The following is a 25,276-nucleotide window of genomic DNA, read 5'->3' as shown; positions in this document are numbered from 1 at the left end:
TGGAGGAATCGCTGTTGTCCAGAGAGATGACAGATCTTTACACACCTTTTCAGAGCCCTTCCCACTAAATCTCAAAACAGAAAAGACAGCTCACAAATAATCTGCTTCCATGACTCACTCTTCTCCTGGGGCTAGGACACAATCTCAAAAACTCATATAAACTGGTATCTATAATAATGGCCATAACTGCCTCAAGAAAGCTTCTTCCAGATCCCTTGGAATATTGTGTAGTTTTCAAATTTATAAAGGTTGACACATATTATATACATTTCTATTTATAGATATGTGTACAAACACATGATATGTGTGTACAAACACATATGATATGTGTACAAACACATATGATATGTGTACAAACACATATGATAGAATATATATGTACATATGGGTGTGTGCATCTTAACCTTACAAAGGGAGATTTCTTTGTTCTAAATCATTTGGTAAAGTTTTGCTTTAATACATACTATTTTAAATTAGTCCAGAATGTAAATTATTGGCATCATCAACACTGAGGAATACTGCTAGGGAACACTTGCATAAATTTATACATTTTCCCTTTTTCCTTCAAGAGAAAATAGCATAATGAGGGGAGGTAAAAATACTGTTTTGGGGAGAGCAAAGTCCCCATACATTTTTATATGATAGCATTCAACAATTATAAAACTGAACCTACCTCTGCCTCGATTTCCGCTTGCCTCTTCTCCAAGAGCTTCGCCACAGCCATTGCCCTGTGCTTGCCTGACCGCTTACAGCTCACAGCCCATTCACACAAGAGTGTCACCACAGCTTCATCGTTGGGGGCAATCTGATGACCGAGAGAAATGGGTACCAGCCAAGTCAAGTGAAACATTAACCAAATGAGAGCAAGCAATGCAATATATATAGCTCTAAAGTTTTTTCTTATATTTTTACTACTCATTTATCATCTTTAGTTGACATATAAAGAGTAAAACTTTTATAATCAAAAGGAAATCAATTACATAAAACAGTCAAGTTGTGACAATTCCAACAGATTTGTTTTTCTTGAATAGTCCTTCACTTACAAAGGGTAATAACCTGACCTCATCAATCCTCCAAAACTCAGTTTTAGAAAGGGAAACCAGCCACTGAATATCCAGAGCAGCTGTTGCAAAGCCTAAGTACTGCATTCCACTGCTGACTCCCCCAGGTGACCACTCACAGACTCATATGGTACTTACTCCGAAAAAGCCAGGCTGTCAAATCATGCAGGCTAATGAGGAACTGGAAAGAACAACTGAAAGGGAAGCTGGAAAGCTAATCAAATTCAGCACTACAAACAGCAAACATAGGACCTCGCTGGTGGCCTTAGCGGTTAAGTCTCAGCAATATCACCACCATGGCCAGAGTTCTATTGCTGACCAGGGAGCTAACCCACATCTGGACAGCAGACCTCTCCAGTGAATCCTACTACACCCCGCACCTCCGGCCTACACCCCAGTTCTTCTAAGCAAAAAAAAAAAAAAAAAAAAAAACCAAAACCAGCAAACATAAAAAATGACAGCCAAGTATCAAAAAGGAACACAAACTAAGAGCAGACAAAGCTATAACAGAGGATAATACTTTGCATCTAAGTAGGCCTTGCCACAGCCCCACAACTATCCACCAGATTTGCTGTGACCTAGAAATAGGCTGAGGATAAGAGGAGTCAAAGAAAGATCACAGGGACCCCAGAGACATGAATGGAAGAAAAGGGACAAGGACAGGAGGTGAGTCAGAGTGGGTAAGTCAGGCTCGGCGGCCTACACTTCCTTGAGAGGATTCATGCTGACCAGTGGAACACAACCACAAGTTTTTAATATTTGCCCAACTATATAAACACCACACCAAAGGCTCTATATTTAGTAATAGCATTTAAGTCGTATAAAAAGTTTTTAACATTTTAGAATCCACAGTTCAATTAAGATTATGCATTTAACTAGGGGCCTTCCTAGTGGCACAGGGGTTAAAGATAGCAATATCAAGCTATCCCAGCCACTGCAGCATGAGTTTGATCCCCCCAGACGCTGGCCAGGAACAACCCATATGGCGCAGCAGACCTCTCCTTTCTAACCGGCTGCTGCCCTCAGCAGTGTATTTTCAGTAAATCACCTGTTCTTCTCCCCACTCTGTCTCTGATGAATCCCCTCACCACCACCACTTCTGGTCTGCACCCCAGTTATTATATACATAAATAAATCTTTAAAAAAAAGATTATGCTAATTATGAGCACAACCACTAGGAAAATATATATACATGCATCCATAAAATTAGCACATTTCAGAGGGTCTGTGAACTCTGGGAAGATATCCAAGAATCCCAGGATAAGAATCCCTGACCAGGCCTCCCTGGTGGCGCAATAGGTTAAGCACCGCGCTGTGGAGCTGTCTGCTAAGCCAGCCTCTGCAGCAGGGGTTCGATTCCCGGCCGGCCAGGGAGAAACCCACATGACGTGGCAGACTTCTGCCTCTCCCCACTGCTCCCCTCAGCAGTGTCTTTGGTCTGTCTGCCTGTTCTGCTCCCCGCTCTGTCTCTGGTGAATTCTCTCACCCTCCCGCGCCTCTGACCTGTACCCCAGTTCTTGTATAAATAAATAAATCTTCAAAAAAAATAATAATCCCTGACCAGTTTTTAGATACTAGCAAACAATTCAGCTGATAAAAATCAGTTTATTCCCAATTTTTTTTTACTTATTCTACCCTGTTTTAAGTCTAAACACATGTAGACTTAAAAGAAAGATATGTTAATTTATCTAGAGCAGGTGTCTCAGAAGGAGCTCTGGGTTTCTGAATTTAAAACGAGAAATAATTCAATTAAAATATATAAAGATGGACCATTTTAAAAGGAAAGCAAACTGGGGGGAATTCCTGTCTATACTTAGTCTAATCCAGAGAAAAGTAAAAATAGAAGAGTTAATCTAGTGACGCACGTAGAACTAAAATTAGAATGTTAAATAGAACAAAAGAACTTACCCTAATTATACTGCCATCACTTTTTAAATTAGTAATGTGCATGATATCCACATTTATAAGGACTTTTAAAAATATTTCCTCTACATCAAAAAAAAAAATAAAAGAAAGAAATAAGCTACAAAAGAATAAACCACTGACTCACACAACTTAAGTAATGGGCTTACCTTGACCTAGAGCCATAGGGGAAATTATGTGATGAAAAGGCTGCTACTTAACATGTGAAAATATGACCACTGTTTTGAGACAATGGGTTAGAAAACAAGTCAAGCCTAAAAACACTTACTATGAACCCATGATAAAGTAGGCACTAAAAAAACAAAAAGTTCATCATGTGCTCAATAAGTTCACCTTCTAGAAGAAAAAGGAAAACTACACAATCATAAAAGGAGCCATTCTGTTAGTGTAGAGATGTTCCTGCCCTCATGCATCTCTTAGGTGGTAAGTATAGTTCTGCTGCAGCCCATAGAAAACTGCATCTTACTTTGAAGAAAGACCTTAGTCTTCTTGCTGCAGATGTGGTCTCAAAGTGTTAGGAATTAAATGTATTAAGAATATGAGGGATGGGCCTCCCTGGTTGTGCAAGGGGTTAAAATGCAACCTATGGAGCAATCCACAGCCACTGCAGCATTAGTTTGATCCCCAGCCAGGGAGGTGACCCACATGGCATAGCAGACCTCTCCTGACTTGCCCGCTGCTTCCCTCAGCAGTGTATTTCAATCTGCCTGTTCTGTTCTCCACTCTGTCTCTTATGAATCCTCTCACGCCCACCCCCCGACACTTATAGCCTGTACCCCAGTTCTTGTATGCATAAATAAATCTTAAAAAAAAAAAAAGAATATGAGGGAAATGAGGCTGTAAGACTCAGTTTTGAAAATAAAACCTAACACAGAAATTGTCCCACCTTCATATCAACAATGTCCATAAAGATACACATTTCGAAATTTATTTTCAACCGAATGGCCAGATTCCAGTAGTACAAAGTCCACTTCTTTGTGAATACCAAATAGCTCCAAATAATCTCATTCTTTCCTGCATACTACATTGGTGGAGAGTAAGAAGCAGGAAGAGTCTGTGCAGATATTTTTCACAAAGCAGTAAGATAGTCCAAAAGAGGTTTTATGACAACTTATACAAACATCTCAGAAAATAATATTGAAATATCAGGTCATATTACACCAATATGAAAGCAAGCTCTTTCCATTTGCTCTTCATTATTGAAAAATTATGTTGGTTGTACTTTTTTTTAAAATTTTAGGATTGTTTTTCAAGTTAACATCCTATTAAAAACTTCCCCACACTATTTAATAGGAAATTTGGGGCCACATTTAAGTGGATTTACCCCCAATTATTAAAAGTAAGTAGGATACCTGTTGATGCAACTCCAAAGAACAGTTCCAAGGAATATTCCATCAGATCTATTCAACACACATACAGACACCCACCCCTTGTCCACACTTTCCAAATACAGATGCCTCATACTGCCACTGCTCTTCATTGATCAACTTCTAGAAAATCATCTATCTGCCAGAGGATGCTGCCTTATATTAATTCAAAAAACTTTCATCAGGACTTCCTGATTTCACACACACACACACACACACACGTAAATGTATGTATGTGTATATATATGTGTGTGTGTGTATATATATATATACACACACATATATATATGTTAAAATGCATTCTCATCCTGAAAACAAATTTCTAAAAACATCAAGCTTTTTTTAAAATAACCAACAATTGCTTAAGTGAAATTTAGTATCATTTTATTAATTTATTTATGATTGTATTTTTATTCTATTATTTATTTTTAACTTTAAGGCAAAACTGAAGCAATTTAGTAGCTCAACATAAGAACTAAAGAGAGCTCAGGCCTTCAACAAGATGGCAATTAAGTGGAACAGACACACATGTACATAGTTTGGATGTGTAAAAAAAGAGCATGAAAATTATCTCAGAAGGACAATAGACTTCAACAGGAGCAGAAAGAGAAGAGTGAAAGGAATTATTAAGTGTTTCTTTTAAAAGGTGGCTTTCAAGAAAATTCATTAAGAATGAGCTAAATTTCAAAACAGAAATAAACTAAAAAATAAAGTCTGGGGTAGGCAGTATAACAGCTCCTCCATTTTCCCTACCCAAGATGTTCACATCCTAATTCTAGGACCTGTGCATATGCTACCTTAACTGACAAAAGGGACTTGTGGTTGTTACTAATTAAGGATTATGAGATGGGGGGGATCTATCCTAAAATATTGGGTAGGGTAGACATGTAATCATAGGAATGCTTAGAGGGGAAAAAGAGGGACAGGAGAATAACAAAAATAGTTTTGACAACAGAAGCAGAAGTCAGAGTCAGGAAGAAATCTGAAGCTAATATGCTGTAGACTTTGAAAATAGAGTCAGGGTAAATATAACAAGGAATGCAGGTGACCTCCAAGAGCTGGAAAGGGCAAGGGAACAGATTCTCCCTCACAGCCTCCAGAAGGAACACAATCCAATGAACAGCTTAATTACAATGAACAGCCATGTTAAGAGCCTAACATCAAGAACTACAGGAGAATACATTTTTGTTATTTTCAAGTCACTAAATTTCTGATAACTTTAACTACTCTGAGCAATGGGAAATTAATTCTAAGAAGTTTGGAGCAAACACAAAGAGTAGAAAACATGATCATGATTCCAAAGTTTGTTAAGAGCGTAGGGAAAGTTGGTCATTAAATGGCAAATATGGAAAGGCTACAATACAAAACTGAAAATCTGGGGAGAAAAAGTAAGTTGATGATACACAACATCCATGAAATGGTTAGGAGTTCCATTCACTCATTTCCTTATTAATTCACTCAATAAATAGGTACTGAGTGCCTATTATTGCTAGGTCCTCTTCTAGTCACTTCATAAACATTCTCATGGTAGGACAAAAAATTGGCATCCCCCTTTTGGACTTAATTTCTATTCTATAACAAGAGTTTCAAAGGCAAAAATCTGAGGGAATTTAGTTCAATAATTCTAAGTATAGACCAAGAGAATTAACTTTTAGCTTTATTGTTTTCCTGAAAAGAGTTGATGCACTGGAGGGTGAGGGCGTAGCTCAGTCTTAGGGGCCACCATCCTTCCTTATGGCAACCAGCTCTGTTCTCACCTTGACACAGATGTGTGCCCTGCCCCTATCCCCACAACCTTCTCTTGATGAACTTGAGGGCCCCTTGTCCTCCTTGGAAACCTTCAGCAGCTCCACAGTGTGGTGCTCACAGAAGCAAAGCCACACGCCTCCCTTATCCAGAACTTTGGTGTGCTTCATGAGGCAGCCTCAGTGAAACTGTGCCTTGGCTTATGCAGTCTTGGTCACCTCTGGCTTTTGGTCACCTCTGGCTCACTTCTGGTTGAGGTCCATGGCCATGGGGAGCATAAAGCCATGGCTGTTTCTCTACAATAGCTGCTGTGGCAGACAAGGCCAATGGAGCTAAAGAAAGAAGGTATGAGTGCTCCAGGCATCAGCAAAGCATCCCCATGCCAGTCCCAGGGAAAAATAACAAAGTTTTCCCTCTTAAATTTGCATCAAATCAGAGAAAAGTACAATGACCTTACAGAAAGAGAAGAGTTTGTACAGATAGTTTATAAGTAAGAGAATCTGTCTTCAGCAATAAAATGATGGGAATTTTTGTTGTGTTGTTTTTATTTCTATTTTTTCTGCAGGCTAATCATAATAGTTCATTTCTTATTAAAGACATAAATAGAAAAGGCAGCTGGAAGAAGTTTGCAATGGAACAGAGGAAGGGGTCAAAGGTAATGATTACAGTAAATCTCAGGTCTTCTCTCCAAGAGAAGCTGAGGTCTCAGGCCTCAGAAAACGTCTGCTCTCTTCCCACTGTTTTTTCTTCTTCCCAAAGTATTATTCCTAATTATTCTTGGGTAGTACTCCTCTTTCTGATCCCATAACTTTATTAAAAGAGGGGTTATCACTCACAATGCCTGACTCTCTGAACTTTAAATGGTATATTCTGGATTTGATAAGCAGTGAAGAATTCAGGACATTCTTTGAACATAAGAACAAACATCACTCTGTAAGCTATTCATTAGGCACACTCCTCTGTGCTGATTCTCACAAAACATTCTGGATGCTAAAAGAGATTATCCCCCTTACCAAATTAAATTGTCTGCTAATAACCTGAACATCTCTTCTTTTTTTTTTCCCAGAATAAGTCTCCTGCAATATTTACTGCCTATGTATCCATTACTAAACTGGTCTTTGCACATATAACTAAAGCAGACACAACTAAAATATTGCTTTTAAGTATAAATTCTTTTCAGTGCATCTAGCGAAAATTTAAAATATAACTTAGTAAGGATTTAATCACTCTCAAAATCACTAATAAAGGTACCTTGGCAAATGTGCAGATAATTAATATTTAGTTAATGATTAATCCATTCACAGACACTACAATACATGTGTTTTGGGGATTAATTCTTTTTAATCTTCATTACCATGAGGCAGCTATTATCGCCATTTTACAGACATGGAGATTAAATAACTAGTACAAGATAATTCAACTATGAAGCTCATGCCACACATAAATCCTGGGAAATGAACTAAGTCAGTAGAGCAAAACTCAATGTCAAAAGAGTTAGGGGCCTCCCCGGTGGCGCAGCAGTTGAGCGCTGGGTTGCGAAGCTGCCGGCGACCTCTGCGGCGCCGGTTCGATCCCCGGCTGCTCCCCGGCCACCAGAGGAGGGTCCCACATGGCGCGCAGACCTCTCCTGCCGCCCGCTGCTCCCCTCAGCAGTGTACTTCGGTCCTTCTGCCTGCTCTGCTCCCCGCTCTGGCTCTGGTGAATTATCTCACCCTCCCGCGCTTCTGACTGTACCCAGTGCATGTATAAACAAAGAAACAAACAAACAAACAAATAAATAAAACATGCCTCTTTAAAAAAAAAAAAAAAAAAAAAGAGTTAGGAAGGTAATTTTGACCCTCTCATGGGGTACAGAGTGTATGTGAGTCTCTTGCTTCTCTGGGCTCTTCTTCCTCCCTTGGTACTCACAGCTTCACAATATTCTGCTCTCTGTGTTTTGATCTTTATACTTCTATGAATTATGCATCTTTCACAACATTGCTTCATGGCTATTGGACCTCAAACTATTATTTAAATATTAGGAAGGGGAGGGACATCTCTGAAAACTACTAAAGAAAAGTATTTCAACATCCCATATACTACAAAAGAGAATCTGGAGTTTTCAGGAGCATTAACAGGCGGCTTTTCACACTGGTGCTTTATAATAAGCAGTAAGAAGTTGTTGGATAATCCACAGCATGCACCCCCTAGCAAATGACTACATACAGGCAAATAGTAGACACAAGACCAATAAAGAAAGAGAGAAATATTAAGAGAAAATGATTTGTGCACACAAAGCTAGGTTAGAGAAAAAGTGCCCAACTAGAGGACCAAGAAACTGAGTTCCAGCCCTAGCATAAATAGGAACATGTAATCATGGCAACAATAATATTAACAGTTGTAAATTTCCAACCACAGGGAGTAACAACAGTAACAGTCAAAAATATCTATTGAATAGGCAACTAACATTGAACATACATCATCTCCAACCTCAACAAACCCTGAAGCACTTGTTTCTATTCCCCTTCTACAAATAAGAAAACTGAGGTTCAGGGCATCCCTGGTGGTGCAAGGGGTTAAACACAGCACTGTGCAGCTGTCTGCAGCCTCTGCAGCAGAGTTCGATCCCCAGCCAGCCAGGGAACTCCCCACATAGTACAGCAAACCTCTCCTGCCTGGCCCACTGCTCCCCTCAGCAGTGTATTTCAGTCAGTCTGCTGTTCTGCTCCCCACTCTGTCTCTGATGAATCCTCTCACTTCCCACACCAGAGGTGTGGGTACCCCAGTTCTTATATGCATAAATAAATCTTAAAAAACAAACAAACTGAGGCTCAGAGGTTAAGATGGCCTAAGGTACAGAGAAGGTGGCAGAATGAGGCCTGAAAGTCCCCCTTTCTGCTACACCACACTGCTGTTCCCCATGAGTGAAGATCACTGGAAGAACAAGGAGCATGAAGGTTACATGGGAATTTCCTTAAACAACTCGCAGAGACCCACCATTCCAGGGACCAGTCAGATTTCTAATCTAATTGCTGCAATCACAGGAGTAAATTACCAAAGACTTCATCCTATACTTTATAAAAATACCTTCATTTAAGGCAGGGATTTGTCTTTTTCATGGTTTTATTTTCAGCTTCTACCACCTGTGCTGGCCACATGCTAGACTCACTAGAATTTTTTAACTGATATGTAAGTCCGTATACTGTGTTGCATGAAACTAAAGATGTATAGAGAGGAAGGAATTTATCCCACAACAGATATGCACCGATTTAATATGGAAAATAGCTAACTTAAGCTAACAGCTAATTAAATGGGAAACACCAGAAGCATCTCCAATTCCTAATTTAAGAGTCAATAATGTTGGTCCCAACAACAATTATTTAGCATCATTTCCTCCCTAAATATTCTGAAAATATTTAGCCAATGGGGAGAAAAAGGAATATTTGAAAGGATATGGCAACATTACCAGTTTGCATAAAATGATTATCTCCCCTAAACAACCAAGAGAATTGGAAAACTTGTGCTAATAAGAACTGAGCAACACAAACAGAACAATAAACAGGCAAAAAGTGATAGACAATATTAAGCCATGAGGAAAAAATATCCTACAGAACACTGTGTGGAATGCAATCGCATTTATAATCCTCCCCATTATAGTCCTTAATTGCTTACTCACATATACATAAATGATCAGGAAAATCTCCAAAGTGTGTCGCCCAAAATGGACAGTGTTACTGCTTGTGTATATAATGAGTGTTTGTTCCACAGTATACGTGTGTGTGTATAAACTACATACGTACAAGTCCTTTCAGGCTACTGCTCCTTATAGTAATGTGTCATTTATTTTTTTCTCCCACTCCTTTTTATATATAGTTTCACAATCTAGGTAGTATAGTAAATATTTAACAAAGGTCAAATAACTTGTTAAAAGTCTCAAAGTTACAAGACAATGGACCTGAGAATCAAACTCAAGCTTTTAAGCACCACAGTTGGGGGCTCTCATGCAAAATGACCCCCCTCTGGGCAGAAGAGTGAGACAGGAGTCCAAATTATGCATTAGAAGGGCTCCCTGATATCAAGAATGTAGTTGTGTAAATGACAAACACAAGGAAAAATAACTTCTATACTGAAAATACATAAGAGGATGAATGGGCACAACAGTAAGTTCCTTCAAATGAGAACACAATTGTTCCTTCAATTGTTCATTTGACCACATAAATTTGGGGCACACCAACAATGTGGTAAAATACTAAATTGTTATTAATTGTTATGAATAATCATCATTAATGGTACTCACTATATCTATAATAAAGTTACTCCAAATTTATAGAAAATATTTCATCACAATGGAAACTTGTTACATTTTTCTTTCCTGGGGGAAGGTGGGCCCAAACCTAATTGATTGAGCCTAATTCAATTCTTATTCACTCAATAACCTATAGGTCTCTAGAAATTAACCACAAGTCTTCTATTTGTTAACAAAAAAAGGGAAAATGATTGGCAACAACTTCTGAGAGCCAGGATAACTTTAGAAATCAGAAGATACATGGTGATACTGCTTGCTGCTTTAAAATAAGAGATTTCTTATTACCTAAATTTTAAAACAACACTATAATAGGGAATAGGAAAATTCAATGACTCATTTACAGTAAGCAAGAGCAGACAAAAATAACTTAAGATCAGATACTGAAAAAAGCTCTCCAATAGCTTTTTAATCTGGGACCATAACAGACCATAAAGGCAATTAATCACTCTTAAGCCAATATTAAACAAAATGGTCATATCTGGATAAAAATATTATTCATATTAAAGCACCACTGGAAATATGTAACAAATACATAGAATAGTAATACTAGCAAGACATGTGGTTTGCAACCTGAGGCACATTATGAATATTTATTTTTGTGTATGGTCACAAATAGCATTTCTAAGTGTCAGAATCACAATGAAAAGCTTGTGGTTTGTTAACCACAACTCTAACTCACAAGATAATTCAAATATAAACAGCATTCATTCTTTAAAAGCTATAATATATATAAATATCTGCATATATATGAAAGGTCCATGCAGGGGGCAGGAATGAGGAAGCCCACATAGAAAAAAAAAAATCAGACAATAAACCTTTCCCCACCCAGCAAACATTTTCCAGCTCTACAAACCCAGTTTCCCACCCTGCAAACCCAGTTTCCCTGCCTAATCTTTCCTCACCCTATAAAAGCCTGTGCCCCCCTGGCAATGGGCTTGACTTCTCCAACTGACCCCCAGAGGGGTCTGCAAACCTCGCCTAGGGGCACAATAAAGTTCCCCCCTGTGAGAAACTCAGACTGCTCTCTTTCTCTTTTCCACACTAATCCTTTCAATACACATTTCCAATATTTAGAGAGGACGGATTTCTATGAGGAAAGGCTGGGATTTCCTAGTATTACACTCTGAGAATCTTATGTTAATAGTCTTTAAATCTGGTGATATCTAAGAAATAAGTACACACAATGAAAGTGGGAAAAACTTCCTTTTTCATAAAGCAGCAGTTAGTAATGGAACCACTCTGATTTCCGAGAAGCAAACAAAATTGAAACAATTCTTTTGAGTGTGTAAATCAACTAATCATCATTTGCTTGCAATGTGCCAAAAAAATGAAGTTGCTCTTTCTCAGTTTAATTATCAACATTTAAACTATTATACAAATGGAGAAAATAGTTATGAGAAATACATAACTGAATAACAGAATTAACACATAAGATAAATTATAATTACAAAGATAATCCCTCCAAAAGTCCTTGAAAAGTCTTTCATAATGAAAATAATTAAAATTAGGAGAAAGAGTGAGGGCAGAGCAACATGGCGGCGAGGAGACGCTGCGAGTAAGATCTCCCATTAAAAAAAAAGTTAATAGGGAGGAAAAGCGGCAGGTCCCAGTGAGAACTGGGACACGGAAGATAAACGGGTGACTCCAGCAAACTGCCCAAAGTAGAAAGTGGCCATAAAAGAGGACTAGAAGGGAGGAAAGCTCAGAATCCTGCTACCCTCCCCCGCCCACAAAGTCTGCACTCTCTGACCAACAGGAAGGAGGAAAAAACAAAAAAACTTAAAGAACCAACAAGAACAAACTACACATAAAGCGGGACTGTGAGTGGAAAGGAACTATTTCGGCCACCACACCCTGTGAACTGGATCTATGAGGAACCCTGCAGGATTCGCCTTAGAGGTGAATGAACGGTTCCAGGCTCCATTAGAGAAAAACAAAGACTCCAGAAGACCTACACACAGCCCCAGGCCAGCCCGTAAGCTTGTGTGGAAAAGCAGCACACTTGAAAAGAATAGGCAGATTACGGCTGCCCAGGTCCCCACGCCTAGGCTTGCAGGGAGACGCGTGGGGGCCCTCAATGAGGTGAATGTCCCTCCCTGAGTAATCAGAAACCAGGCGCCCAGGTGCAAAAGGTGCCATTTCTGCGGACACTGAACTGGGCTATAGCCCACGTCCTGGACCTAAGGGCTTTGGAACTGAGACCCAGGGCATGAAATTTGGGGCGTGGGTTCCCCACAATGGTGGGGCACAAGGCAGACACAGAACCCCAAAGCCATTAAGGCTTTCCCCACCACTCACACTCTATTCCCCTGTCCCATGGGGTAAAAAAAAAAAACAGTTCCCCAAGGACACTAGGAGAGATCTCTGGCCCCACCTAGTGACCAGAAAAAAATCACCAACACCCCATAAAATAGGGACCTTTCTTCAGTAAAGACTGCTTGAAACCAGCAGAAGGCTCCCGGAGGAGCCAGTGGTGAGCTGGGAAGTTCGCCCACGCCAGGCCCCTTCTGGCGAGCAGTCTGAGCCCACAGGGAGAGCAGGCACCCACAGCTGGGACAGAGTAGGAACGCTGAAGAGTGTGCCTGAGACCAGACACGCAGAGAGTGTGTCCCGCATCGCCATTTTAGAACAGGGACATTTCTTCAGTAAAGACTGCATGAAACAAGCAGAAGGCTCCCTCAGGAGCCAGAGGTGAGCTGGGAAGTTCGCCCACACCAGGCACCTTCTGGCCTGCAGTCCGAGCCCAAAGGGGGAGCGGGAACCCACCACCGGGGCAGACTAGGCGTGCAGGGGAGCCTGTCCCTGCATGGATATTTTAGAACAGGGACCTTTTTTCAGTAAAGACTGCTTGAAACCAACAGATGGCTCCCGGAGGAGCCAGAGGGGAGAAGAGAAATTCACCCAAGATGCCGGCCAGCCCCAGCAACACAGTGTCCCAATGCATACAACAAATCAGAAAACAGACAGTAAGGAGTAGAAGAACCACATGCAACGTAGCAATTCCTCAGGAAAAAAGCACACCACAAAAAGAAAACCACCTCCCAGATTGCAACGACAGTAACTTGGAAGAACTTCTGAGCTTTCCAGAAAGAGAATTTAAAATTGCCATGATTAAAAAACTGACAGAAGTCATAAAGGAAAACAATGATAAGGGAAAAATAATCAACGATCAGAAAAATGAAATTGAGTCCCTAAAGAGGGAAGTAAAAGAAATGCAGGAGATCAAAGAATTAATGGAGGAGCTAAAGAACTCTGGGAAAAGCAATGAAAGCAGAATAGATGAAATGGAAGAATGAATAAGTACTCTTGAAGACACAGAAATAAAAAGAACCAAAGCAGAAAAGAAAAGAGAAGTACAAAGGAAAAAGACAGAAGACAGACTTCAGTAACTATCTGACTCCATGAGGAAAAGAAATATAAGAGTGATAATAATCCCAGAAGGAGAGGAGAGAGATGTAGGAACAGAGAAAATATTCAAGGAAATAATTGAAGAGAACTTCCCAAACATGAAGGAGGAGCTGAAAATTGATATACAAGAAGCAAGAAGAACACCAAACTTCCATGACAAAAGGAAAAATACAGCAAGACACATAATAGTAAAGCTCCCAAGAATCCAGGACAAGGAAAAAATAATGAAGCTGACAAGAGGGAAGAAACAGATAACATTCAAAGGAAAAACAATCAGACTGACATCAGACTTCATCAAAAAGTACTGACATCAAACACTACGGGCAAGGAGAGAGTGGAAGAACATAGCCAACAGACTCCAAGAAAACAGATGCCAACCAAGAATACCCTATCCCGCAAAGCTCTCCTTCCTCTACGAAGAAAAAATAAGGACCTTCCCAGACAAATAGAAACTCTGGAATTTCATTACGACTAAACCCCCACTACAAAAAATACTACAAGGAGTCCTAAAGCCAGAACTTCAGAGGGACGAATAACAATGAAAGGAGGCCAAAAAAATAACGTTATTAAAAGAATAAATAAAATCAAAGGAAAAACAAACACAATGGCAAATACAGATGCTAACATATCAATATTAACTCTAAATGTAAATGGACTAAACTCTTCAATAAAAAGACAGAGTCGCAGGCTGGATTAAGAAACAAAACACAACCTTTTGCTGTCTCCAGGAAACACATTTAGCTACAAAAGATAAAAACAGACTCAAAGTTAAAGGATGGAAAACAATACTACAAGCAAATGGACCAAAAAATAAAGCAGGAACACCGATACTTATATCAGAAAAAACAGATTTCAAACTCAAAAAGATAAAAAGTGACCCCAACGGTCACTACATTATGATCAAGGGGACAATACTTCAAGAAGAAATAACACTCATTAACATATATTCACCAAACAAAGGAGCACCAAAATATATCAGACAACTGTTGTCATCTCTGAAAACAGATATCAGAGAAAACACATACGTAGTGGGAGACTTCAACACACCACTATCAACAATGGATAGATCAACAAGACAGAAAATAAGTAAAGACACTAAAGCTCTAAATAAGGACTAAGAGCGCTTGGGCTTAACAGACATCTTTAAAACACTAAACACAAAAAAAACCGAGTACACATTTTTCTCAAGCGCACACAGAGCATTCTCCAGGATCGATCGCATACTGGGACACAAGACAAACATCAACAGATACACCAAGACTGAAATCATACCACCCATCTTTTCTGACCATGAAGGCATCAAACTGGACATAAACCATAAAAAGAAGGCAAGGACCTATCCTACCTCATGGAGATTGAAAACCACACTATCAGAAGACCAATGGACTAATGAGGAGATCAAAAAAGAAATTAAAAAATTTTTTGAATTGAATGACAAGGAGGACACCAATTTCCTAAATGTATGGAATGCAGCGAAAGCAGTAATAAGAGGAAAATATATAGCAATAGAAGCTCACATCAAGAAACAAGAAAGAACTCAAAGAAACAAATTAATCTCAAAGATCTAGAAAAGAACAAAAAAAAACCCCAAAACTAGTAGAAGAAAAGAAATAATAAACATCAAAGCAGAAATAAATGAAATTGAAACTAAAAAAACAATCCAAAAGATCAATGAAACCAAGAGCTGGTTCTTCAAAAAAAATCAATAAAATTGACAAACCCCTAGCCAGCCTCACAAAGGAAAAAACGGAGAAAGCACAAACAAACAGGATCATAAATGAAAGATGAGAAATCACAACAGACACAGCAGAAATCAAAAGAATAATCAGTAGCTAATATGAACAGTTATATGGAAACAAGTTCAACAATCTAGATGGGATGGACAAATTCCTACAACTCTACAATCACCAAGGCTAGATAAAGAAGAAATAGAACACCTAAACAGACCAATTAAAAGAAGCAAAATTGAAATGGAAATCAAAAACGTCCCCAAAAACAAAAGCCCAGGACCTGATGGATTTACAAATGAACTCTACCAAGCATTCAGAGACGAATTAGTGCCTATCCTTCACAAACTCTTCCAAAAAAATTGAGAAGGAAGGGACAACACCAAACACGTTCTATGAAGCCAACATTACACTAATAGCAAAAACGGACAAGGACAACACAAAAAAGGAAAACTACAGGCCAATCTCCCTAATGAACACTGATGCAAAAATCCTCAATAAAATTTTAGCTATCAGAATCCAACAATGTATCCATAAGATAATTCACCACGACCAAGTAGGATTCATTCCAGGGACACAAGGATGGTTCAACATCTAAAAATCAATCAACTTTATCCAACACATCCACAAAAAGAAATATAAAAACCATATGATAATATCAATAGATGCTGAGAAAGCTTTCGACAAAGTGCAACACCCATTCATGATAAAAGCCCTTGAAATTCTTGGGATACAAGGAACATACCTCAACATCATAAAGGCAATATATGACAAGCCAACAGCCAATATCATTCTCAATGGTGAAAAGCTAAAAGCATTTCCATTAAGATCTGGAACAAGACAAGGATGTCCACTCTCACCACTGCTTTTCAATATAATACTGGAAGTCCTAGCCAGAGCAATAAGACAAGAGAAAGACATACAAGGAATCCAAATAGGAAAAGAAGAAGTCAAACTATCACTATGTGTGGACGATATGATAATATACATTGAGAACCCCAAAAACTCCACAGAAAAACTAATTCATCTCATCAATCAGTTCAGTAAAGTGGCAGGATACAAAATCAACACACAAAAGTCAGTAACCTTCCTATACACAAAGAATAAATCTGAAGAAGGAATCAAAAAAAACATCCCTTTTAATATCGAAACAAAAAAAATCAAATACTTGGGAATAAATCTAACAAAAGAGGTAAAGGACATATACAAAGAAAACTATAAAACACTGTTAAAAGAAATAGAAGAAGACACAAAGAAATGGAAAGACATCCCCTGCTCATGGGTTGGAAGGATAAACATTATTAAAATAGCCATCCTACCAAAAGCAATATACAGATTCAATACTATTCCAATAAAAATTTTGATGGCATTCTTCAAAGAAATAGAAAAATTATTGATGAAATTCATATGGAATCACCCAAAAACCCGAATAGCCAAAGCTCTCCTGAAAAAAAAAGAAGGGAATGGAGGCATAACACTCCCAGACTTCAAATTAAATTGCAAAGCCATAATCATCAAAACTGCATGGTACTGGAACAAGAATAGACACACAGACCAATGGAATCGAATACAAAATCCAGAAATAAACCCACAGATTTATGGTCAGCTAATCTTTGACAAAGGAGTAAAGACTATGCATTGGAGCAAAGAAAGTTTCTTCAATAAATGGTGCTGGGAAAACTGGGTCGCTACATGCAAAAGAATGAAGCTTGACCTCACATCATACACAAAAGCTTGACCTCACATCATACACAAAAATCAACTCAAAATGGATTAAAGAACTAGACATAAGACCTGAAGCCATAAAATATATAGAAGGAAATATAGGCGAAACACTACGTGATTTGCACATCAAAGACATCTTTACAGACACATCACCCAAAGCAGTGATAGTGAAGGCAAAGGTAAACAGCTGGGACTACATCAAATTAAAGAGCTTCTGCACAGCAAAAGAGACAATAACAAAAACAAAGAGAAACCCCACCAACCGGGAGAACATTTTTGCACACAACTCTAATGATAAAGGACTGATCACAAAAATCTGCAAAGAGCTGATGAGACTCAGCAACAACAAAGAAAATAATCCAGTCAAGAAATGGGCAGAAGAGCTAAAAAGAAACTTCTCTGAAGAGGAAACGCAAATGGCCAACATGCATATGAAAAAATGTTCAACATCACTTGTAATCAGGGAAATGCAAATCAAAACTACCATGAGATACCATCTTACACCAGTGAGAATGGCACATATTAAAAAAACTAGCAACAACAAATGTTGGCGAGGATGTGCAGAAAAAGGAACTCTCCTGCACTGTTGGTGGGAGTGCAAACTGGTCCAACCACTATGGAGAGCTGTGTGGAGATGTCTGGACCCACTAAAAATAGAGCTTCCATATGATCCAGCAATTCCACTCCTAGGTATTTACCCAAAGGACACAGAAACATCAATTCCAAAGAGCACCTGCACCCCTATGTTTATAGCAGCACTCTTTACAATAGCTAAGCTTTGGAAACAACCCAAATGCCCAAAAATAGATGACTGGATCAAGAAGATGTGGTACATATACACCATGGAATATTACTCAGCATTCAAAAAAGATAAGCACATGCAATTTGCAGCAACATGGATGGCGCTGGAAGGGATCATGCTCAGCGAAATAAGCCAGAAATAAAAAGAAAAATACCGGATGGTCTCACTCATAGCAGGAATCTAGAAAACTTAAATAAGGGACCACGAAAATGAATAACTATAAGAAAGTGAAAATCAGAATCAACAAAAAACTATAAAACAGAGACACTTTTGGGGGTGTGGGGGGCAGGAGGGGAGGGATTGGGATCAGAAAGGGGGGGTTGCAATTGTATGGGGAATCTAAAAATAAAATTTATTATTTAAAATATATATATATTCAATTAAATAAATAAATAAATAAATAAATAAATGAATGAATGAATGAATGAATGAATGAATAAAGTGGGCAGAAGAGCTAAAAAGAAATTTCTCTGAAGAGGAAATGCAGGCATATGAAAAAATGTTCAACATCACTTGTAATCAGGGAAATGCAAATCAAAACTACCATGAGATACCATCTTACACCAGTGAGAATGGCACATATTAAAAAAACTAGCAACAACAAATGTTGGCGAGGGTGTGGAGAAAAAGGAACTCTCCTGCACTGTTGGTGGGAATGCAAACTGGTCCAACCACTATGGAGAGCTGTGTGGAGATTTCTGGACCTACTAAACACAGAGCTTCCATATGATCCAGCAATTCCACTCCTAGGTATTTACCCAAAGGACACAGAAACATCAATTCCAAAGAGCACCTGCACCCCTATGTTTATAGCAGCACTCTTTACAATAGCTAAGCTTTGGAAACAACCCAAATGCCCAAAAATAGATGACTGGATCAAGAAGATGTGGTACATATACACCATGGAATATTACTCAGTATTCAAAAAAGATAAACACATGCAGTTTCCAGCAACATGGATGGTGCTAGAAGGGATCATGCTCAGCGAAATAAGCCAGAAAGAAAAGAAAAATACCGGATGGTCTCACTCATAGCAGGAATCTAGAAAACTTAAACAAGGGACCAGGAAAATGAATATCTATAAGAAAGTGAAAATCAAAATCAACAAAAAACCATGAACCAGAGACTCTCTATGGAGGGTGGGGGCTGGGGAGGGGAGGGATTGGGGTCAAAATAAGGGGGTTGCAATTGTATAGGGAATATAAAAATAAAATTTAGTTTCAAAAATAAAAAAAAAGAAATAAAATTAGACATAATTTCCAAAAGCCATCACTGTATGGTACTATAAACTTTACCTGCTTGCTTTTTAAGAAAACATACAGATGAGAAAAAAAGGAACTATCAATTTCCTTTTTTTAAAAGATTTATTTATTTATACAAGAACTGGGGTACAGATCAGAAGCATGGGAGGGTGAGAGAATTCACCAGAGACAGAGCGGGGAGCAGAACAGGCAGACGTACTCAAGACACTGCTGAGGGGAGCAGCAGGCGAGGCAGGAGAGGTCTGCCTCTCCATGTGGGTTTCTCCCATGCGGGCCAGGAATAGCACCCACCCTACAGAAGCTGCTGACAAATTCACAGTGCACTGCTCAACCTGCTGAGCCACCAGGCAGGCCCAGGAAATATCGATTTTTAAAGATGGTGCTATATTCTACTCACTGGACCACAGTCACTGTAACAAGAATACAGTGATTTGCATTTATTAGGTGTTTACCATGCTACCAGATGAAATGAATTTTACCAGTAAGGCCACTGTACAAAGGGACAATATGAGTATGTGGAAGTGTAACAGGGTGGTCCCCAGGAAAGGAGAAGGTTCCAGGTTCTCTGCCCCACCCAAATGGAGCTGAACAGGGAGAAGAGAAGCTGAAGAGGAGACAGAGGAAGGAAGCAGGATGGAGCCAGAAGGAGACCTGGAGGAGGCACATGGAGCCAAAATACACGTGAAGAAACTGTGCTTGCCTTTTGGTCGTGGACTGGGTGACATAGATGTGGGTGAGACCCGTGGGGAGGTGACGATGGCAGCTTTTATCTTGATGTTGATTTGGCTCTTTTCATTCTGGGCTTGTCTGGTTGTTTCTGACCCTTTTCTGTGGGTCCCCACTAGAAGATGCCTTAAGACTTGTGGCAGGCTTTGGGGCCTTGCTCTGGGCCAATCCCATTTGGATGGAGTTTTACCCACGAGGGGAAGGGTAACTTTGGGTTCTTAATTTATAAACTATATTCTTTGCCTTTCCTGTATTTTTTCCAAATTATATTAAAGTTCCTTCCCATTAAAGTCTCATACGTTTTGTGTTGATGCAGCAGATGGCAGAACCCATTTAGAATAGGCAGGTTTGCGGGGTTTGGGCTGCCCCTTTCTCTGCCCTATAACAGAAGCAGTGCATGGCAATTATAAAGGTTTTCCCCGCTTTTTTCCAAAATTACACCTGACACCTGTTCATTCATCTATAGTTCATCCATCTATAGTTAAAATAAAATTTTCAAAAAAACAGTCTAAGGACTGGTTAAGAGTGTGGTTCTGGAACCATCTAAGATTCCAATGCCTATTCTCTCACCAGTGAGTTCAGTATGAGTTTGAGTAACTTATTCATCCTCAAGTTCTTGATTTCTTCATCGGTAAATTAGGGGAATACAAATTACTTTTTAACATGCATCTCACTGACTAGGGAAAGATTAAAGGAGATGATGTAACACATTTAAAAGAAGGCATAGTGCTTTCAAGAAGCACTGAAAAAAAAGTTAAAGAGGAAAAATAAGATTTGCATACATGCTCAAAAAAAAAAACCAGAGGCTCATCTAAACATATTTGGTATCGGCTCTTCTCAAAAACACCAAAAGTGTAAAATGTCTGGCTTGCACAAATGTTTTTCCCCAATTATTTAATACAACTATCCCTTTACTAACAGATTTATTTTAAGAGAGAAAAAAATGGCAGCTATGAAAAATCAACAACATTTCCTGTGGGTGTCTGGTAGAAAAATGTGTATTTCCAAAGCAGGGCATGGATTTATCAGGCTGCGCTAAGCAGCCTAATTAATTGTCATAACATTACACACACTGAATGACATGGCAATGGGAAGTCATTCATATATATTCAGATGTGTTTTCCTTGTCTGCTCAGCCTTGTTGCCTTGTTTGACCCCTGAGTCTTGGTTTGAAAAAGTAATTCTTTAAACAGTATTTTTTTTAAAAACCTAAGCATTGAAATGTGTGTTTCTTCTATAACACTGTGGGTGAGCCATTTCCAACTGCTTCCCTGGTGAGGGCACAGTCTTTGTGAAAAGTCAAAGACTGTGAAAATCTTGACAGATCCAGGCTGTGCTTTATGGATTAATGAATTGTGTGGTTAACAGTTTGTGTCTGTGTGTGTGTGTGCAGGTGCGTGTGTGCAGGAGTGTGTGTTTCTGTGTGTGTTTCTGCCACAGTGGTCCCATCTCTCCAGAGGTTTCAACTGCCTTCCTTAAATGTAGCAACAGCAACAGCTGTTAGACTTTACTGAATGGATACACTTTGTCCTGGAAACCACTATAAATATTTAAGTGTTTATTGATTTCCAGTCACTTTCACATAGGACACAGACTGCCTATTTTACAAATGAAAAAACCAAGAGTCATTAAAATTAAGGAAATGTCCACAGTGCCCCCCAAAGAAATGCACTGACTTGCTGCGTTTACCACTGAGTATTCCTGTCACTCACATTCCTTTCTTGACCCATACATGCTCATATACATGTGAGTCTGGTACCACTGGTAAAACAGATATATCGTGTATATACTGGATTCGTGTATATACTGGATTCTCTTCTATCCTTCCAAGCCAAATCTCATAGAGAGGTTTAGCTTTCCAGTTCACTGTCCCAGGAGATTTTGAGTCCCAGAAAACAAATTTCAATAAGCACTTCCTGAATATTTGGGCCCCAGGCATGGAGCAAGGGGTGGAGGGAAGAAACCCAAGCCCTGACCTTACAGAGCTACAGGAAAACAAGCAAACATGGAAAAAGCCCAGCAATGACAGAAACTGAGTTTTGTCTTATACATCATGCTGGTAGGACAGAGCTCTTTAGCCCCAATGAAGAGGTTGCAACTACAGACCTGGCTGCAGACCTGTGCCAGAAGTGAGGAAAGCACCTGCCCCAGACCTAGGATCTGTGCCATTCAAAAAACTAGGTATAAACTCTTCACACATGTTCAGAGAATGCTTCGTGAAGGTGCTGCACATGAAACAAATATAAACACTAACCATGTAAGTGTTCAGGGTTTGGTGTGTGATGGTTTTGTTTTAATAGCAAGAAAGAGGAAATGTACACACCACTATTTGGCCAGTTCTATCCAGTGCAGCTGGTATGGCCACTTCATGACTCAGGAGAAAGTTTGCTTCCTGAAACACCAAAGGGAGAAGAAAAAAAGGAGATTTTCCTGCCACGTTTAGACTTTCCTTTCTATCTGTGTCCCCAGGGCACCCAAAGATGCAGCTGCTTTCCCCTCACTCTAACACAAACGAGGGGGCCCAAAAGGAAGTAAGTAGTCCAGGGGCTCCAGAAGGATGAAGGGGCATCGCCCCCGTGCGTGCTGTCACTTAGAAATGGAGTCAGCAATGTGACCACAGCGTGCAGGGCCAAAGGAACAGAATCAGGAGGTCCCCATGCCTCTTATTATAAATCCCTCAGGCAGATGTCAGGCTTCTCTGTCTCCTCCACGAAGAGCAGTAATGGTTCTGAAACACTAAACAGGCAACTAAGAGAGTAAATGTACAGAATGGGTACATATCTAGAATTAGAAAGTGACAGGCCAACAGACATGCTGCCTGGGCTGTAGAGTCAACTAAGACTGGGAAAGTTTACATATCCATCTGGGCATCCAGATTATCTTGAAATGCTGGCCATTCAGACAATGGGTCTAATCCCATGCCTTGATATTTTCAACGGGTTTCATCAAATACTGAGACTGACTAAACTGACAGGTGTGAACCTCAGGCCCCATGTTCCGTGGGACAGCTAACTTCCACCCTCCTTACAAGAAAGTGAAGATAATTGGATTTCCCCTTGGCAGTTCCAGAGAAAGGAGAATCAAGGAAGGTAAAGTTCAAGTTTCCCAATCAGATTTGGGCTGTGCAATCCAGTGCCCAGACATACCTAGACACGACTTCCGCAGGAGCCAACCTCAAACACTGCAACTGCAGGGGTGCAGGACTTTTTCTATTATCTGTCATGTTGTCTAAGTCCTAACACAAATTATGAAACCCGAAAAGGGGAAGTACATTTTAAAGAAGTGAGAGGCATTTCTGAATGACACCACTTTATGTAACTTATTGGATTACTAGAACTTCATCATATTGATTCTCCCAAGATAACAGTAGTAATAACTGCCACATTATTATTAGTAACAATAACAAATTTTAAAACATATTTATATAGCGCTTTACAATATAGTGCTCAGGTCTCCTTAGAGATAGAGAAGGCAAGCACTCTGTGCCTATTTAACCCAGGGCACTAACACACAGAACCAAGGAGTAACTTGCTCAAGGTCACGCTGCTGATCAAAAGCCAGCTCCAGCTGAGCTCTACCACTCATACATGAATTCCAGGAAATTAGTAGCCCCTAGTGCAGAAGAAACACACGAAATATGTTACTCACATACCCTACATACAGCCCTCCTTGTAAACACACACACACACACACACACACACACAGAGATGCCATATTTTCAATGGGTCACTCCAATTATTCTTTCTGACAGATTAAGAAAAAAATGTCAAATGTCAACTATAGATTAAAATGTAGTTTTTGCCTTACTCATAAAACATCAGAGTAACCACAAAGCAACTACTCACTCACATCAAATCTTTCCACAGTTGAGTTAACATGCAACAGAATTACTCCTAAACTAAACCGGGTAAGGTTATCATCCTACTGATGAAGCAGCCACGACTCTCAGTGCTGAGAGCATGTCGTCCTCTAGTGGACGGATCCTAAATACAAAAGAGAAGTGATTTTGGTAGAGTTGGTAAAACTCTCACCAGAAAAACAATGTAGCTTTTTACTCAATACTTAGGGGCAAGAAGCTTAGTGCTCCCAAAGGGCACCTTGAATTTTGGGTATCTATACTTTCCTTCTAAATAGTTCACACACTTACTAAAAATCTTTATCCCCTTGAACAATTTTATCTAAGAAAGTCTCTATTACAAACAGATGTTTTAATTTTTTTTGGGGGGGGGGGGCGTTCCACCCCAAAAGAATACAGTGACACTTGACCTGTGCCAGCAAGCAGAAGATCATGTGATAGCTCTATGAAGTGCCGGCTCATGACCACTGAGACTGGCAAGGAGTGAGGAACACCCAGCGTGTTCCAACACCCTACTTGACATCAGTAGTCTATGGCCTTATCTTGAAGCAGCAGGGAACCAACCCACAAATTATTCCAAAAATGGAGAAATAATCTGGGACATATATCAGGTTCACATAATGGTAGGACAAGGAAAAGTTTTCTTTTCGGTTTTCTTTTATTTCCACATATGCATTCATTTCCACATAGCTTTCCCAAAGTACAAAAATCAAATATATATGTGATCAGTGAACTAAAGAGTTCCCTAAGGTGAGACCATGCATTATAACTTAATCTCTGCATTCCTGAGGCCTAGCACAACCTGGATACAATGGGTGCTTTTCACTGTATAAAGACAAACTTCTACTTCTCCCTAAATGAGGTTGAGAAAAAAAATTAAAAATTCTATAAAATAGTCCATTGCTAGAAAAGTATAATATAAAAATTATCAGTAAACTTTATGTGCCAACTTGCCTAGGCTATGATACCTAACTTTTTGGTCACATACCAGTCTGAATGTTGCTTTAAAGATATATATTTTAATGTGCTCAACAAATAAATCAGCAGACTTTGAATAAAGCAGATTAATCTCTACAACATTCATGGATTTCATGTAATCAGTTGAAGGCCTTAAGAGAAAGGGCTGAGGTCCCAGAGGAACAGCAATCAAGACTATCTTCAGAACTGAGTTGCAATGAGAACTCTTCCCTGGGTCCCCAGTCGGCTGGCCTATTCTACATATTTACTATGTGCCAGCCCCAATAATCACTTCTGCCAAATGCTGAAAATAAATACATACCTCTTGTGCTCACTTAATTAATATATATATTATACATTATATGCAATTTATACAATACACTGTACACAGTATTTCCCCCCACTGGATCTGTTTCCCTGGAGAAGCAATA

The 25,276-nt window shown here is 39.3% G+C and overlaps 1 protein-coding gene across 3 annotated transcripts in view; it reads right to left on the bottom strand.

Annotated features, from left to right (window-relative positions):
- The window catches only part of MED12L (mediator complex subunit 12L), a gene marked incomplete at both ends in the record, with an annotated part of 372,007 nt that overhangs the window by 256,120 nt on the left and 90,611 nt on the right, over positions 1 to 25,276 (bottom strand). For all 3 annotated transcript variants that reach the window (XM_084232379.1, XM_084232380.1, XM_084232381.1), the window contains one exon: positions 674 to 805. In XM_084232379.1, coding sequence (XP_084088505.1) covers positions 674 to 805 — 132 coding nt within the window. The remainder of the gene's footprint in view (positions 1 to 673; positions 806 to 25,276) is intronic.

Source organism: Talpa europaea, assembly GCF_964194135.1.
Source record: "Talpa europaea genome assembly, chromosome: 4".
NCBI lineage: Eukaryota > Metazoa > Chordata > Mammalia > Eulipotyphla > Talpidae > Talpa > Talpa europaea.
Note: the sequence above shows the minus strand (reverse complement) of the source record. Positions and strands in the feature narration are given on the sequence as shown.